General features: G+C 36.7%; 1 protein-coding gene across 1 annotated transcript in view; it reads left to right on the top strand.

Annotated features, from left to right (window-relative positions):
* The window catches only part of LOC110092167 (protein ILITYHIA), a 144,098-nt gene that overhangs the window by 43,934 nt on the left and 81,365 nt on the right, over nt 1–18,799 (top strand). The window contains exons 14-24 of the mRNA XM_028695700.1: nt 3,578–3,697; nt 3,783–3,842; nt 10,895–11,020; nt 11,103–11,202; nt 11,296–11,465; nt 14,088–14,393; nt 14,499–14,615; nt 14,713–14,814; nt 14,893–15,042; nt 15,553–15,717; nt 15,798–15,974. Of these exons, the coding sequence (XP_028551533.1) occupies nt 3,578–3,697; nt 3,783–3,842; nt 10,895–11,020; nt 11,103–11,202; nt 11,296–11,465; nt 14,088–14,393; nt 14,499–14,615; nt 14,713–14,814; nt 14,893–15,042; nt 15,553–15,717; nt 15,798–15,974 (1,593 nt within the window). The remainder of the gene's footprint in view (nt 1–3,577; nt 3,698–3,782; nt 3,843–10,894; nt 11,021–11,102; nt 11,203–11,295; nt 11,466–14,087; nt 14,394–14,498; nt 14,616–14,712; nt 14,815–14,892; nt 15,043–15,552; nt 15,718–15,797; nt 15,975–18,799) is intronic.

The raw sequence follows: 18,799 nt of genomic DNA, 5'->3' as shown, positions 1-18,799 counted from the left end.
CTTTGGGGTGTTTTCTAGTTCTATGGGAGCCTTGGCTGATTTCGGTTTTGAGCTTTAGTTGTTGAAATTTTAGTTGTGCAAGCTCATTATTATCATGTGGAGGTGTAGCTCATTATGAGCTGATGTTTAGCTCTAAATTCATTATGAGGTGCAAGCTTTTAGGTGAGTGGAACTTGTCTCTTCCTCTTCTTCTTTGCCTCTTGAGCTGCTGCATTATTTTCCCTCATTTGGCTGCTGGAACCGTGGCCTTCAATGTGCTTTAATGTTGGCGTTTGGGGTTTCTCTGTGGTGGAACCCGTGGCCTTTATTCCCTTTAATTGCTGCCTCGGTTGTGCTGGAAACCTGTGGCTTTTTTCCTTGATCTTTGCTTTGCCGTTTGGAATTCTCTGTTGCTATTACCGTGGCTTTTAAATGGCTTGCTGCTGTTGGTTTTCCTATGCTGGAAACCGTGACTTTCTGCCCTGCTGTTTGGGATTCCTGTGCAGGGATATTGATGGCTTTTATCACCTCATTTATATGGGAATATGAACAGTTTTTTGGACTGTTTTTGAACAGGTTTTTGGGGCTGTTTTGGGACAGACTTCTGGACAGATTCCTGTACAGAAATCTGGACTGAATTTTATCTTTTTATTTACCCCCCCTTTTAATTAAATTAATTAGTGATTATAATGACTATTTGTATTCCTCTTTTATGCCTATATATAGAGGAAGTTTTGTGGCTGTTTTATGAGTGATATGATGTGATTTTTGGAAGCCATAACCTGCGGGTTCTTCTTGGAAAAGCTTGAGAGCTTTGTCCACGTTCTTCCACCTTCTCTGGAAATCTTGCGAGCTTTTTCAAACCTTCGTCTCGGCTTCTAATCTCTTTCGTATCTCCGCAAGTGACCACCCCACCTGTATCCTTCTTCTCTAAGTGAAGCAACTTTAGGGTGTCTTGCTTGAGTCGTTTAATTTTAAGAGACAAGTTTGTAAGAGTCATGAAATGTAATAGTTTTCTCTAATATTATAAAAGTATCTTTGTTTCTTATTTTTATGTCTTTTTAAAATTTGGTGGATTTCTTAGCAATTTTAGTATTTCTTTTATATAGGAAGAATTTGCTTTTTGTGATAAAAAATTTGGGCCCCTCTCCCAAATTTTTGATTGCATCACTTACAGTACAGTTGTACTTTTGTCTTGGCTATATAGTTTAATTCTTCATTGCAAAAAAATATTAATATTGTAATTAAATATTAATTTCGGCAATAGAGAAATTTAGCATCATTAAAAACTACGTCGAACTCCTCAAACAACTTCTAAGGTAACATAAGATGATGTATTGAACATCATCAATTTATTTAACCACCTTCTTACTCGCATTATAGTATTTGATGCATTGGCTGACATATTTTATATAATGATTGGCCATTAAAAGAGAAGCATAATACTAAGTTAAGTGTGGCAGAGATGAGGATGCTTAGATGGATGAGTGGCTTTACCCTTAGAGATAGGATACGAAATGAGCATATACGTGAAAAGGTTGGAGTAGCTCCAGTAGAAGATAAGATTAGAGAGAGTCGCCTTAGATGGTTTGGTCACATAAAAAGGCGGCCTTCCGACGACCCGGTTAGGAGAGTAGAGGTATTAGATTTGACTTGTGTTAAGAAAGGTAGGGGTAGATCTAAAAAGACTTGGTTAGAAAATATTAGGAATGACCTTTCTTTATTAGATTTAAACGAGAATTTGGCTTTTAATAGGACACAATGGAGAAAAAGGATTCATGTAGCCGACCCCACGTAGTGGGATAAAGGCTTGATGTTGTTGTTGTTGTTGTTGTTGTATTGAAATTATATCTATATAACTTGCATCTTTTACCTCCAAACCTTTTTTCCTTATTGCCAAATTGAAACCTCAGAAATTGTTGATAATTATTTCTTCTTCCCTGACTAATAATTGAACAAATTAATTTTGATAAAATTAAAATTTATGAATTTCTTTCTTTCTAAAAATAAACAAAAAAAAAAAAATTTACCTTACTTTCTCTTCTTCTTTCTCTTGCTGAGCAAAAATCATTTTCTCCCAAATTCCTTTTCTACCTCTTGGTCTCTGCTCCTGATTTGCATTTCTCTCATTTGGCTTAATTGGGCGGAGTGAAATGGAGTTATAACTCGCGAGGAGTCGCATGTTTTTGTTTCCAAACACGTTGCTTTGCTCAGTTCGCTTAGCTGCTCGCTCGAGCTCTCTTTCAGCTCGCTCTTTTTTTTTTGCTTGCTCATGCTTTAGTTAGGGGACCATTTAAATTGAATCGGTCCGGCTGCTGGTTCTAACACTGCCTTCCATGTTAATGGCCTTAGTTTTTGTCTGAATTTGATGCTATCAAGAATTTCTGTACTTTTTATTTTATTTGTACAATAGTATATTTTGTTTTCTATTTTATTTTATTTTCTTTTAGCTATGCAATGATGGGAAAGCATCTAATGATCATGGTAGGTTGTGCACAAGACTTTGTAGACCTTTGATTTGCTGGCATGATTGGTCCTTGGCTGGATTTATGCTGGGCTGTTTTCCGAAGTGGCATTTGGAAATCCTATGAAAAATGATGCTTGGGATGTTGTGAACATTAACTAAGGTGGCTTTTGGCATTCCTTTACTATGCCTATAAATAAGAGAAGATGTTGAGAATGAAGGCAGTTGATATTTGTGAGCATATTTGCTATTAAACCTGCGGGTTTGTTTGGAAATCTTGCGGGTTCTTTCCACCCTTCTTTCTCATCCCCTCCGGAAATCCTGCGGGCTCTTTCCACCCTTTTTCTCGGGCTTCTAACCTCTTCGTCTCTCCGCAAGTGCCACTCCATCTGTATCCTTCTTCTCAACAGTGAAGCAACTTTAGGGTGTCGTGTTTTGGTTGATTTGGGAGCATTTGGACAATCTTGCAGTGGTGGACCATCGGTTTGCTAGTCTTATGCACTTTTCTTATTTAACCTACAATTCGATGCATGTGAGGAACCCGCTTTGACGGTTGTCTGAGGATAGCGTCTTTTTATTTTTCTTTATTTCTCCTAATATTTCTTGTTGTGTTTGTCAAGTCTTAGTTGTCTGCTTTTATTTTAATAACGTTTGTTTAAGTTCTATCCATTGCATGAATTTCTTCTTGTGTGTCTACATCAGAATTTGGTGCTTTATCTAATAAAGGTGGTTTTGCAACGCTCGCCCATTGTTTACAGTTTCCCAATTTCTTTTTTTTGACTATTACTGATTTTTGTTGAAGGCATGTTTTTCCTCATATGTAAAATATTAAATACCATTGAATTGAGCTCCAATAATCAATGATCCATGATACTATCCTTCATATGTTGGAGAAAGATACTGATTCTTTTGGTGATATGTATAAGCATATCTTGGAATTAAATACACTCATGACTTTAGTATGTTAATAAATAGCTTTTTTTGTACCAAGTATTTGTTTTTCTTGCTGATTTTGTTTTTGTTTTTTTTTAACAATATATTTCATTTATAGCATTTCAGATTACTTTTGAATTGCATAATCACTTGATTTTTGTTGACTATCTGGTTTTAATGTTTTTTTTTTTTGTTTTACAGGATTTATTGGGATCCAAGGGATTAATGAGTTCTAATTCACTAGAGCAAATTGCAGCCTTGCACTCATTGTCAACATTGATGAGGATAACACCCAATGACACGTTTTCAGAGTTTGCGAAAGTTTGTTTTATTAACTTCTTGTGAGAATATGCTACCATTTTTATTAGTGTCACTTCCCCTTGTCATCATTTTACTCTGTTTGCAGCACTTGAATGGGCTTCTGGACAGTCGAGTGCATGATGCTTTATCAGAGACTGATATAAAGGTGATAAAGCTCATCTTTATTTCTGTAGAACTCATGGTCAATAAAGTAAACATATTTTAAAATTAATCCTTAGTATTTAAGTCCTGTATGATGAGAGGGTGATGACGATGATGGTGCATGGTCCATTCAGTTCCTTTTTTTGTTACTACTTAGGTTTGACTTTTATATGTTTCAACATCTTATTCTAGGACATTTATTCGTTTTATGTACTTATTACTCTTTCATAAGGTATGTTGATGTTCCGAATTATTTTGTTATGTTCTTGCGTTCTCTCTTTCCTTGGTAAAATGTAATCCATTAGTAAATTGTTAGTCCTAATGGTAATATTAGTTTGAATATTAAATTTTAAGAAATGGTTTTCTTTATCTGAATTTTTAGCTAAGCAAGCTCAGGTTTTTTCACAGCGAACTAACTCCAGCACCATAATGATTATGTGTTATCCTTTTGCTCATCTTATTTTTATTTAATTTTCATCTGTTTTCATCGCATTTAAACTTGTGGCGGTTTTTTTATAGCAGTTTATTGCATCGTCTCCCTTAATTGTTTCTTTAGGTTCTTTGTGAATGAAACTTTGGAGGGAATAAAAAACTTCTATTAATTTCTGTTAGAATTCACATAATTGGAGAGGGATAAAAGGATTGAATTATTATTACACAAATTTATCCGTATTTATAGATCTATACAGGATATCTTAATAAAGAAACAAATAAATACAAAATTATTCATAATTGCGCTAATATAATCCTTCATAAATCAGCTACCCGTATATTGAAGGAGATTGGAGTAATCCAAGTGAGCCTCCCACGGATCTACATCCTTGGCCGTGGGATCAAGGGCCAAAGGGATGGTCGGGATTTTAACACTCCCCCTCAAGCTGGGGAATACAGATCAGTCATTCCCAGCTTGGTAATTAGTCCAGTAGAATTATCAAATCCCTTAGTGTACTATAGTGTTCCATTTGGTCAAAACTGTGGGAGAATTAGCTTCAACGACAAATGATAGCGATGAAGGCTATATCAATCAAGCCTGTAAGGGCAGCAATGATGGCTGCGTTGAACAATAGCCCTCAAGATATTGGAAATGGCAATAAAGGCTAGTGGTGGGACAATGGAGAAGGTGAATTAATTATTCTTTAGGTCTGTCTCCTTCTCGATTCTTAAGGGAATGTCAACAATGAAGGCACGACAATATATGACAAAATTCTGGCAATGAAGACCGGAGGTGGGAACCTGCATTCCTCATAATTCCAGCAATAAAGGCCGGTAGAAGGATCAATATTCCTCATAATTTCAACAATGAAGGCCGGTGATGGGAACTTTATATTCCTCATATTTTCGGCTATGAAGGCATGTTTTTCCTCTCCAGACTGTACTACCTGGAAGATGACATTTTGTGTCAAATGAAGACTATTTATTTGATCTTGGATAGCAATGAAGGCTCCAAAAATAAGATTTCTTTGATCTTTAGTTACGGCAATAAAGGCTTTTTTTTTTGAAATAACCTCTCGGTTTAGTAAACCGAACCGAGCTTTAAAGGACTCGGATCGAGAGAAGCTAGGGCATGAAGCCTTTCTTTTACACGCGTGAGTCAGACGTGCTTCAATTCTTCACAAGCTTCGTCCTCCTACGTCTATGGCTTCGTGGCTTCGGAGGAGGTGTAGGCACACGTCGCTTCTTCGGCTCCTTAGTGGCTGTCCGACTTCGCTCCTTCGACGTCATTGCTGTTCGGCTTCGGGTGCATTGCAGGAGGTGCTTCTTCGGTTCCTTCGTGGCTGTTCGACTACGCTCCTTTGACGACTTCTCCCTTATGTCGAATCGGAAGTTACAATACTTGGATCGGTTCCTTCGTGGATGTTCGACCGTTCACAGGTAGTGTGAGAGTCGGATAGAGCTCCGTAGCCCTGCTCTCGTTCCGCCTGGTGTTACCTCCTTATGGTGTCGATTTCGCCTAGATGTTCGACTCCACCTAGTGCCGACTCCACCCACTTGCGTTCTTCCGAGTTGGAGGCAGCATCGGTGGCGTCTGGCAGCTCCGATTTCTTCTTCTTTTTTCTTTTCCTCATCCAATGATTCTACGATTGTTCTTCAATCGGCAATGAAGGCTGTTGGCTTTGATACCATGTTAGAATTCACATAATTGGAGAGGGAAAAAGGATTGAATTATTATTACACAAATTTATCCCTAATTATAGATCTATGCAGGATATCTTAATAAAGAAACAACTAAATACAAAATTATTCATAATTCCGCTAATACAATCCTTCCTAAATCAGCTACCTGCATATGGAAGGAGATAGGAGTAATCCAAGTGAGCCTCCCACGTATCTCCATCCTTGGCCGTGGGATCAAGGGCTAAAGGGATGGTCTGGATTTTAACAATTTTAAAGCTCAATCATTTAGAAAATTAGTTTAAAATCATTATGAATTGATTCTCAAAAGAAAGGATTCCGACAATTGATGTAGACAAGGGGGGGGTCAACACAAGTTGAGTATTTCTTGTCCCTTCCCCTTCCCCTTTTCTTCTTGTCTCTTGGGATTCCGTGGCTTGTCTTTCTGGGTGGCCTACAATTCCGGCATTTCTGGGAATAAGGTCACCATCTTCACCAATATGATAAAACAAGTCTAAAAAGAGGAATATTTCAGTAGTGGGTTATAATAATTTGGCGCTTCTTTCTTTTGCTAGCCGCTCTCTTTTCATAAGGTTTTATATGGTACATTTGTTGTTGTTGTTTTTTTTTGGTCATGTTCTATTTATTACTTTTGTTGTTTACTTTTGCTTCTTTGAATGATAGAAATAATTTTAGGATGTTTGAGAAATGCTTTGGGAAAAGACTAATTTTGTTATAGTTGAAATGCAACTTTCTTAAAGTGAGTTTAGTAACTTCACAGGAAAGTTTTTTTTAGGGGCTGGGTGAAAAAGAAATGTAGTGTAAATCATTTTCGTTCATTTTTGAGGTAAACTAAACTCGTCCAATTTGAGCGAGAACCGTTTACTCCGCAAGCAAGCTCACTTGACTGCCCACACTCGTCGGCGTCTGGCGATGCCACTAGCTACTACCGATAGTCGCGCTTCCCACCACCGGCTGTCGTCTCCTCCCACTGCCGTTGACCACCACCATTATAGGCCGCCGCCACTTGCCGCCAGCTGCCACCACTACCACCACAGTCGGCAGCCGCCGCCCACCGATGGCTGCCACCACCACCACCTCTGGTAGCTTGTCACCTGCTGCTTGTTGCTACCCTCTGCCGGCCACCACTAGATGATGCAAAAGATAGGTGGAGGAAAGCAAAGAAAAGGGGGGAGAATGATATTGATGAAGTCCTAGACTACAATAAAAACCCTCACCCCTTTTCTCGTTTAGGGGAAATCTATCCCAAGGAAAAGAGACCTTCCCTTTTCTCAGATTTTGAAATCTGAAAAATAAATGAACTAACTCCTCGTCCCCCACATAAGACTTAGGTATTTATAGGAAAGAGCTTAAGGACTAAAATATTCTAATTACTAAACTACCCCTAATAAAAAATAAGAGAAAAGGGGTAATTAAGTAAATTTTTTGTTAATAGAAATTGTTCTACTATCTCTATCTTCATCATTCTCCTCGGGTTGAAGGAGACTCATCCTCTTGTCTTGAACATATTCTTATTCCTAGAAAGGTCAAAGTATTGCAATGTTGAATATTTTGATAGGATAACCACATCATGCAAAATTCCTCTTTGTTGGTATTAGGTTCTTTTGATCATCTCAAGTCCAACTACTTTTTATTGGAGAACACTAAAAATAGGATATCTTCGACTAAAGATATTAGCGATTCTATTTTGCACACTTGATTTTTGTTTCCATTTGTGTTGTAATAAAAGCCGAAATAATTATGGGATAGGCTTTTCTTGTTTGTTACCCTCATTAAGTATGAGAGCATAAATCGAGGAAACTTCCTTCATAGCCTTGAGAAACATAGACTTAGACTATATTGTGTGGGCTTGATTTTTCTACACCTTGTCTTTCATTGACGTGAGAACTATCTTTTTCTCTTTATAATCAATGTTAGATGTGTTTTTATGGCCATCATGAATAGTATGCCTATCATATTGCCATTGTCAACCTAATAACTTATGGCAGACATTCATAAGAATGATATCATAGAACACTTGTTCTTATGGCTTCTTTCCTATAGAAAATTAGACTAAACATTTTTTTTGAAACCTTAATTTCATTGCCTTTTTTAAGCCAAGTTGACTTATAGGGTGTTGGATTCTCTTGCAGAGGTAAATTTAATTTTTTCACCATTTGACTGGACACAACGTTTTCAAAACTACCTCCATCAATAATCATATTGTATACTTTATCTTAAATAGTGCATCTAGTGTGAAAATATTGTGTTTCAACCAATCAACATCTAACTCCATAGTGGTATTTTAAACTCTACACACTATCAGGAGTTCATCATTAGCATAAATCAATTGTTTCTCATATTCCAAATTTTTTTCAATTTCATTTTCTTCTTCAGGTGGCACATCAAATGGATTGTTGTTAGTGGAGTTATTGGCCTTGTTATTTTCGGATGTTTGGATTTTATTTGGGAAAACATTTTTTGAGGGTTTCAATGCGTTTCATCACGGGGGTTTCTAACTAGCTCTTCGAAAAGCTTGTCCTATGCTAGAGGAAAATTGTCTATAGCTAATTTGGTGACATCAAATAACCTCTAATATTGTTGTAATTGTATGATATTGGAAATGGAAGGACTAGGCCACCTAAAAATTGGGCGACAATATGCTCTTCAGGTTCGACAATATCAGATTTGAGCATCAATTGTTCAAATTCAGAAATATATTATTCTATGAAAAAATGTCGTTGTCGAAACCCATGTAATTTAAGAAAGGCATCTTTTTTACGGCGGGATGTTTAGTATCTTCTTCGCAATTCTTTTTTCATTTTCTCTGATATGTTAATTTTATTTTTGCCCTCTTAACTTTGTTCTCTTAAGGTTTTCCCACCAAATAGATACTTTTTTTATTAATTTAATGACTACCAGTTTTACTTGTCTATCAGATGGGACTTCTTTGTAATCAAAAGACATGCTCCACCATTTATACAAAATCTATGAAATCATCAGGATTTAACTCACCTTCAAAATCCGGAATATTAATCTTATCCCCAAAATTTTGGTACTTTTTTATGGGTTCTCTCTACGGTTTGCCTTATTTTTATGGGATGATTGTTGAAATGCTTGATGGAAAGGATTTTTCATTTCATGTTCGTCGTGGTGGTCATCAAAATGAAATGAAATGGACTTTTTTCTCTATCATGTCGTTCATAGGTTGCCAACCTAGTTTGGAGTTTGTTTATTTCACAATGCAATTCTTCCATAGTTTGGAGTTCTTGGTTTTGCCGAGGTTGGTTTCTCCTAGGAGGCATTTTAACCTAGGGCTCTAATACCAAAATTTTCTCACGGTTTAGAAATGAAGAGACAAGAAATAGTGGAGTAAAATAAACAACTAAGAAAGTTTTATATCTAGAACGATGAAAAAAAAAAAAGCTCACCAACAATGAAATAAGACAATAAACCCCCAATTCCTAATTGACAAGACCCGCAAACTTCCTTACACCCAAATGCCTAAAATCTTCAGCAAAAATGAGTGAATAAAAAAAAAAAGTTACTGAAAGACTCTTCAGTCACTTACAAATTGTTAGATGCAGAATTTTACAACTTCTCTTAATCAACTTTGTTGGCTGATCATGTTATCTTCTTCCAAGCATTGGTATGATCATTAATCCTTGGTAATGGCAGTGTAGCAACTCTTAGGAACTTGGTCGTCACCTGAAGAGAAGTAAAAAAGGTATTCCAGTTGTGGCCAGTTATTTTTCTTGTTAAAAAAAAAAAACAACTGCAAAAATTTTCAAGATGAGAAACAAAAACAAGGACAGCTTTTGTTCTTTTAAAAGATTTCAACGAATTAACAGAATAGAAGAATACAAAACCTGTTAGGATGATCCAAGGGTAGTTGGAGGTTTCTCTTATCTTCTGGACTTTCTTCTTGCAAAGACAGTGAGCTGTATTTCTGTTCAGCCCTTAAATCAGTGGCTGTGTGCTCAATCCTAAGGCCAGCGGCTCAGGAACTGAATGCAAGGAGATTGTTAGGAGGTAGCAAGAATCTTGGTTCTTGCATTGATATAATGATTGGCAGCTTGGGAAAGACTGGCAGCAGGTTCTTGATAGTTTAGTCTGCTGAAAACAGCCCAGGTTGTGGCTGGTTTGATGTCCCCAAGGGTGGAAATGGAGAGACTTCTTGTGGAATGATGAATGAGAATGGTGCAGGAAAGCAAATAAAAGGCGGGAGAATGATGTTGATGAAGTCCCAGACTACAATAAAAACCCTCACCCCTCTTCTCTTAAGTTTAGGGCAAATCCATCCTAAGTAAAAGAGACCCTTCCCTGATCTCAGATTTTGAAATCAGAAAAAGAAATGAACTAACTCCCCCTCCCCCACATAAGACTTAGGTATTCATAGGGAAGAGCTCATGGACTAAAATATACTAATTACTAAACTGTCCCTAATAAAAAATAAAGAGAAAAGGGACTATTAAGTAATTTTTTGTTAATTAAAATGGCCATCCTATCTCCATCTTTATTATTGTTCTTGTAAGCAAATCAACATTTATGTTAGGTTTTAAAGCAGTGATCAGGATCAAAATTAACAGACTAAAGTGCAGAAGAAATACTGATATGTATCAAATCTTTTATTTGTCGTTCATTCTTGTATATTTAGTTTATTTTCTTCATTATGGATGATGCATTTACATCTATAAAAAAATTAAGTGTACTTAAATTTATTCGTTGCAGCATATAATTGTAATGAAGGGGTTGTTCAGTTATGTTTTGAAATAAATGAATTTGGAGGGGTCACTGCTGATGATTGTTTGAGGTTGTTTGTTTCTGTAGCGTTGAATTATAAATGATCTCAACTTCCTGTTTTGTGTGTGTGTGTGTGTTTTCTATTTTTTTATGCTTCTTGCTTAGTAAAGCTCTATTCACTTATCAACTAGTGTTACCTAGATCTTTTATACTCCGGAAGGTATGTTATCAAGCGAGCAAGGTGTTTATGTTGCGGAGACAATTGTGGCTAAGAACACGAAACTTGCAAAAGGCCGTTATCGTCTGTATGAAGACCTGGATGACTTTGTATGATCTGATGCCTTTCATTTTCTGTTTTAAACACGTGGAAAAAGCTGTAGATTTTTAATTTTCTCTGCAATCTTTGAAGGATAATGTCAAATCTAGCAATCCTGTTCGAAAAGAACCTAGCCGAAAAGATACTTTGAACTCAGGGAAGAAAGATATACTGAAGGCTTCCAAGAAAAGTGGTGTGTTTTGTTTATCAATTTTATAGTCTAAATTCTGGTCTTAAGTTTGATGCCTTGATATCTTTCACGAATGTTTTCGTTGCATTGGTGTAGATAAGCCAAAAACAGCTAAGGAGGAAGCTAGGGAATTGCTGCTTATGGAGGAGGCCTCTATTCGGGAGAAAGTTAGATGCATTCAGATTAATCTTTCTATGATGCTTAAAGCTCTTGGTGAACTGGCCTTTGCTAATCCAGTTTTCGCACATGCTCAACTACCCACACTTGTGAGTATCTTTGAATTATTTGAGCCATGCTAATTTGTTTCATTCCATTATTGAAATATTTCATGATATTTTCTTGCGAATATAAAGGATTCTCTTTGTTTGCCTTTAAACTTGCATATTTCACACCCTGATATTTAGATATTTTCTTGCCTTAATACTATTGAATTTTGATTCAAATTTCTTCATAGTTGTTTTGAAGCGTTTATCAATAAGCTTGTACAAGGTTAGTTTGAGGATGTTAATAGAGATTGCAAATGGAGCATTCATGGTTTATGTGTTTATTTTTGTGAAGTTTGCAAACTGTTGATGTGATTTATGGAACAAAACCGGCCTTTAGATAGTTACTTTATTCTTTGAGTGAGTAATCATAAAGAAAATGATTTTGCAATAAAACCAAAATGTATCTTTGGAAATAATTTATCTTGATCTCTGATTTAATTTCATTTTGCTGGAGAGCAGTTGTAGGCATGATAGTTTGGATTATGTAGATTGAATTGATAGATTATCATCAAGTTAATGTTTGATTTGGACAAGTTGATCCAAAACTCATCTAAGTTTTGTTTTGGTTCGAGTAGGATTTTTATCGACTTTTGTATTTATTTGGTTACTCTATTTAAGTATTTCTTAAAAATAAAAAAATTGTGAAATACTCACTTCTTGCACATCCTGCACATCTCACCGGCACACTCATTCCTTTGTCCATGTGCTCTGCCCCCACGTATGCCTGCTTTTGCCTACTCTTTCGCTCTTCACATTCTCCGCCTTTTTGCTTGCATTCTCTCTATCTCCGTTAATCCCATCTCACACCCTGGTGCTACCTTCAACAATCCTGCACCTGCATCTACATAATCTCCTTTGTTCAACTCATTCTTTTCTCTTAGCTGATCCCTATCTCTCACTTGATTATGCTCCTAATACATGCTCCATCCCATGCATGCTTTGCATCTGCCACACATGCGCTTGCTGTCCCTCTCTTATACACATGCGCTTGCTGTCCCTCTCTTATGTCCGATACTACAACTTTCATCTTTTGCAACTCTTTATTCCATCGCCGCTTCAATACAACTCTTCTTCCTCGTGACCCTCGAATGCACCTCACCAGTAATCATGCTCGCTTTCTCTTTGTTCTTGATTCTATTGCATGTGATGCGCTCCACGCTCATATTTTCTCCGCATCTGCAACATTTTTTCTTTGCATGTCTCTCATTTGCAACCCCAACTTTCTTGTCTCCTTGGACATCTCTCCCGCTCTTTGTTATAATGTCATTTGTCTAACTTGCGAACACTGTTCTTTCCAGCTATTTTGATCTTTCTCGCTAACTTGAACTTGTTTTGTCCTTATACCACCTCTTCACACTCATGTCTATCGCTTGCTTGCGCTTTATTTCAACTTACTTTGTAACCCTAGTATACTTTCGCTGGTGTACACCACTAATAATGTCCACAATAGTAGGTGCGACCTTGCAAAAGCCCTCTCTCTCTTGAATCTTAATGGCATAAGTCATTCTGTATCCTGCTATGCAGCTGCTTGGGTGGGTTTCATAGCTCTTCCTACAGTTTAAGTTGTCTTGTGCTATACTGTCATCTGTCAGATCAGACATCGTAACCTTTAGCACGATAAAATCTGCTAAAGTTATGGGAAATGCTAATTGTTTTTTATCTCACCTCTCAATGCCTTATTTAGCTTGAAGACAGAATGGTACCTATCAACTCAATTATTTGGCCAACGTTGGATCAACAAGTTTAAAGTGGAAAGTGCGTCATATTTAATGTTTTGACCAAGTACACAGAATATTTTGTCTTTGGACCAAGTATACAAAAAAGAGAAAAAACATTCAAATAAATTGATATTATAATGAGCCTTATGCTCTAAAGTTAAAATAATCATTGAATTTGTATTAGAGCTGATCCTAAATTACATGGGAATCCTTTGCAAATCTAATACTTGTTAATCAAATTAAATTAGCCCAAACTAAACTTTGAATTTTGAAAGAAAATGTTCTTGGAGTTTCTTATATATTACATAAAAGGATTTGTATGAATCTCAAAATTACAAAATGACCCCTTTCATCAAAAAGATTATTATAATATGTGATTTTGATGTTGTCAATTTTAAAGTGTAAATCCCAATACATTTTATACATTGGCAATACTTTTTTGACCCGTGAAACTTGTCAATGTATTAACTGCATTGGCCTGATTTGAGAAATGTACCGGAACACCAAGACATCTCCGTGTTTCCTTGTAAAGCTTGTCCCTCTGATCTAGGGGATGCTTACAGATATTCTGAACGGTGGTAAAATGATATTCAACAATCTATAGTCACACCACTTTATTGATATTAATGCTAAGGAACTTATTTTAGGCTGTTTTGTTTTCAATATTTGTTCGGGTTTTTAGCTCTTTTATATTAAATTTTTCTGTCCTCTGATCAGTCATTTTCGACCTTGTTGTATGTTTTTGAATCCTCATTTTCACAGTTCTGTAATGCAATCATTTCATGCTGATATATCTATCTATCTATCTATCTATCTATATATATATATATATATATATATATATATATATTAATTTGCTTCGATAGCTAAGCGTATATATATATATTTGTAATCTTATTAACAGGTAAAATATGTTGAACCTTTACTTCATTCACGGATTGTAAATGCTGCTGCATTTGATGCCATGCTCAAGCTTGCTAGGTGTTTAGCCCCTCCTCTTAATGACTGGGCAAGTGAGATTACTGCTGCTCTAAACATAATTTCATCTGAAGATGCGCGCACAGTCTCAGACCTTATTGCCCCAATCAGTGAAGGGGAGGATATAAATAAATGGCCATCTGTTGGTCTTTTTGAGAGGATAGTTTCTGGACTAGTGGTGTCCTGCAAGTCTGGGCCACTCCCTGCAGATTCATTTACCTTTGTGTTTCCAGTATGGTTCCCTCTAACGGTTTCTGTTTATTAATGTCTGCTAAATGTCTGAATGGTGTCAAATGTCCTTTTTGCATTTTCAGTGACTCTCCTTGATGTCTTACAGATCCTGGAGCAGATTTTACTTTCATCAAGGAAAACTGCTCTACATGATGATGTGCTTCATATAATCTCTATGCATGTAGATCCTATATTGCCTCTTCCCAGAACACGGATGCTACAAGTATAGACTTTGAGCTGATTTGCCTCTTAAGATTATTTGATGTAACAATCCAAAAACAATTGGAAGCTATTTACCTTATTAACAACTTGTTTTGCAGGTCCTTTATCACGTTCTTGGTATTGTTCCTTCTTATAAAGTATCAATAGGGCCCTTGTTAAATGAGATATGTTTAGGCTTAAAGCCTGATGAAATAGCAACTGTGAGTTTTTTGTACTTTCTTAGTATGCTTATTTTGATTAATTGAAATTCTTCACCCAGAACCTAATGTCGTGTGCAGGCTATGTATGGAATTTATGCAAAAGATGTTCATGTCAGGCTTTCCTGCTTGAATGCATTAAATTGTATTCCTTCAATTTCTGGACATTCTATGCCTCAGAATCTTCAAACTGCTACAAGAATTTGGATTGCATTACATGATCCAGAGAAGGTGAAATATTGGAGTCAATTGCAGTTTTTATGAAATATTGGCTGCCTAAGCTGATTGTCACATCAGATAAACCTTTACTTTATCATTTTCCCGTTTTGATTATTTGTGTGATTTCAATGGTTAGCGTCCACTTTCTTTGTTCTTTACTAAAACTGATATATCAAATTTTAATGGATTTAAAAATGTTGTATTTGCATATCTGATGTTGTCCTTCGGTGATGATCCTTAATTATTATTCAAATGTTGGGTAACAACCTCAACGGAGCTAGAATGAGAAAAGTTGAAGGTAGATGTTAGACTAGTAAACTGTTATAAAACATATCAAATTTATGAAATGAATTCAAAATAATAGAAAATTAAAGACGATCTAAAAATGATTGGGTTAGGGTGTTAACCCATAAACTAAGAAACGCGCGAATATAATTTCGTTTATTCTTTTCTTGTTTTTGTAGTTTTCTTTTGTGTTATTCTTTGTTCTATTTTTATATAAGCTGGTCTGTTTTTCCTCAGGCGGTTGCTGAAGCTGCAGAGAAAGTATGGGATTGCTATGGATGTGAATTTGGCACTGACTATTCTGGTCTTTTTGATGCTCTATCCCATGTTAACTACAATGTGCGTGTGGCTGCAGCTGAGGCGCTAGCTGCAGCTTTGGATGAAAATCCTGAAACAATTCAAGTATGTCTTCTTATAGTTTGTCTAAACAAAGGGGGATTAATTTTACTTAATTTATTTTTAACTGTTGACTGTATATTCAGGATGCGCTTTCAACTCTTTTTTCTATATATATACGGGATCTTAGCACAGGATTTGAGGTTGCTGATCTTTGCTGGCTTGGGAGACAAGGCATAGCTTTGGCACTGCATTCAGCTGCAGATGTTTTGAGAACTAAAGATCTTCCTGTTGTAATGACGTTTCTTATATCACGTGCCCTGGTTAGATTGTTCTGAACTCCAGTTTATTTTTGGATCAATATCATTCAATATTTACTGTTATTATTTTTGCTGCTCCCTCCTATTATCTTGTTCTCAATTTGGCAGCTGATGCAATCAAAAATTTGGGAGAGGGCCCCAAATTTTTGATCACAAAAAACACTATCTCTTTCTAAGAACAAAATAAAGACATAAAATGCTTAAAAGAACACAAATACTATAAAACACAACTTTATATAATAAAACGACTTACAATCTTTTGACTCAAATGACACTTACAATTTGGACGCTTACAAACTTTGACACCAACAAAATGACACCCTAAACTCAAAAACAGCCCAAAAACTGTTCAATTTCTGTCCAAAAAATCTGTTCATATTCTCATATAAAAGCCTTAAATTTCCTGCACAGGAATTCCAAACAGCAAAGCAGAAAAAGTCACGGTTTCAGCATGGAGAAACCAAACAGCACCACAGGAATTAAGGCCATGGTTTCCAGCACAGCAAACCCCAAACGTCACAGCAAATCCAAGGAGGAAAGGCCACGGTTTCAGCACAGCAACAGGGAATTAATGCCCCACGGTTTCAGCACAGCAAACCCCAAACGGCACAGCAAATCCAAGGAGGGAATTTCGGTTCCAACAGCCAAGCACAAGAAACTAACAGCCACCATTAAAGCACCATGAAGGCCACGGTTCCAACAGCCTAAAGAGGGAAAAATAATGCAGCAGCTCAAGAGGCAAAGGAAGAGGAAGAGACAAGTTCCACTCACCTAATATCTTACACCTCAATATGAATTTAGAGCTAAACATCAGCTCATAATGAGCTACTCCTCCACTAGATATTAATGAGCTGGCACCACTAGAGTTTCAACTACATAAGCTCAAACCGAAAACAGCCAATGCTTGTGTTGACCCCCCCCTTGCATACATCAGCAGCGCTGGTTGTTCTTCATGCAAAAAATCAAAAATTATATGCTTGTGGCCTTTGTTGTTTCCATGAACTTCTTTGGCATTTACAGGGTGATGAGGACATCCACAGTCGTTTTCGACAAGTATATCAGCCCAGGAGGCGCAGATCGATGGCTACGATCCACAACCTTTATTTTGATGCTTAGTTTTATTTTGATATTTATGTATTAATTGCTATTTACGATTTTACCATTTCTTTTGAGTTGTCTTGAGTTGTAGTCCCACAGCATTTGCGCCATTGTATTTTTGTTTTTTTGGACCTATATATTGTGGCCTCCTCTATTGTATCAGATGATGATTAGTGAATAAATTATATTTTCTATTGTTTAATCTTTAAATGAGTTCATGCTAGGAGAGACCCTTAGTGGGTGAAAGCAGTACTCGTCAACCTTCGGAGGATTCCAAGGTTCACGGCTCCGATCTTCTTTTCTTTTTCTTCTTTCCCCTCTCTTCCCGCCTCATCTCCTAGCCACCTACCCGCCGGTCTCCTACACCTCGCCCGCTTCCCCTCCTCACAAAACTAAGCCCCCCATCTCCTGCCTACCGGCCTTCTTAGCTGCCCAAACTGCCGACCACCAGTCCAGCCACCGGCCGGCCCTCCCCTCTCCTCCTCTATTTGTTCCACCCACCGGCCCATCCTCCATAGTCCCCCAAATTTAAATATTGAAATTCAAAAAATTCTGTCATAAATACTTTCCTAAATTATCTCTATGTGATTTAGGAAAGAATCCATGTTGGCAATCAATTTATTTTGAATTTCAAAACTCCTTCCTAAGAAAGTTAAGTCCCATTTGGAAGTTTCTTATTATTTGAATCAAATCTGAGATTAAATTCAGTTTTGATTAAAATTACATTAACTTCCTTGGGGCCCACATATTAAACACAAAACCCCTCTCTCCCCTCTCTACATGGCCGACCCCTCTCTCTCTCTCTCTCATAATTTCTCTCTCCAATGCCATTCATATCCCAATTAATGCTCCCTTAATCCCCTCCCATAACCGCCAGCCTCTAGCTCTAATTTTGGGGATTTGAATTCTTATTAATTTTCCTTTCCTCTCTAATTCAAAAATCTAAAATTTAATTTCAGATTTATCTTTCTCTAAGATTATTCTCCACTTCTCCATCAATTCACCTTACCTCCACTTCACCAATCCCAAGTTCTCCCCTTTAGAGTGACCGGCCTTCTCTTTCCCACATTACTATTTTTTGTATTTTGATTTTGCTTCTCTATTGAGTGACTCTCCACAAAGAAGCCAAGACTTCCAAGTTCCTCTTAGTCTCATGCTAGTGCATGGCCTGTCACACCCCAGTTTGGCTCACCCTCTACCACAAACTGAAGTATAACAGAGAAGTATTTCAACATATCAAACTCCACTCTTAACAACATGAAGCATGTAATATTACTTACTGAACATCAACATAATTAAAACAATTATAGAGCTCTATTAAAACTTTTGAACTTTACTTACATATCAAAAGGTTTATATAGCTATTATTCAGATCTCCTCTAAGATCTCCTTGTACTCCAAAACATATTTACATCAAAAACAGATGATCACCTCTTTCTCGCCTAGTGCCCTATGGGCTCCTTTCCCTTACCTGCAGTACAACCACTGCTAATGAGCTATTGCCCAATGAAATACACCAACAATAGACAAGAATTAATAATAAACAAATAAGAAATGCTTAACAATGTTAACATAGTTAAACACATATTGAAATGTCATATTGAGCCTGAAAGTGCCTAACAATATTATTTATCTTACAAAAATTATTCCATATCTTTAAATAAGTTATATAATGGCTTTAAACTTTTGCACTATTTCAACTTTCCAATTTAAGGTTGGGTCCAACTTCC

Source organism: Dendrobium catenatum, unplaced genomic scaffold (assembly GCF_001605985.2).
Source record: "Dendrobium catenatum unplaced genomic scaffold, ASM160598v2 fragScaff_scaffold_665, whole genome shotgun sequence".
NCBI classification, from domain to species: Eukaryota; Viridiplantae; Streptophyta; class Magnoliopsida; order Asparagales; family Orchidaceae; genus Dendrobium; species Dendrobium catenatum.
This window is presented reverse-complemented; position numbering and strand designations above follow the sequence as displayed.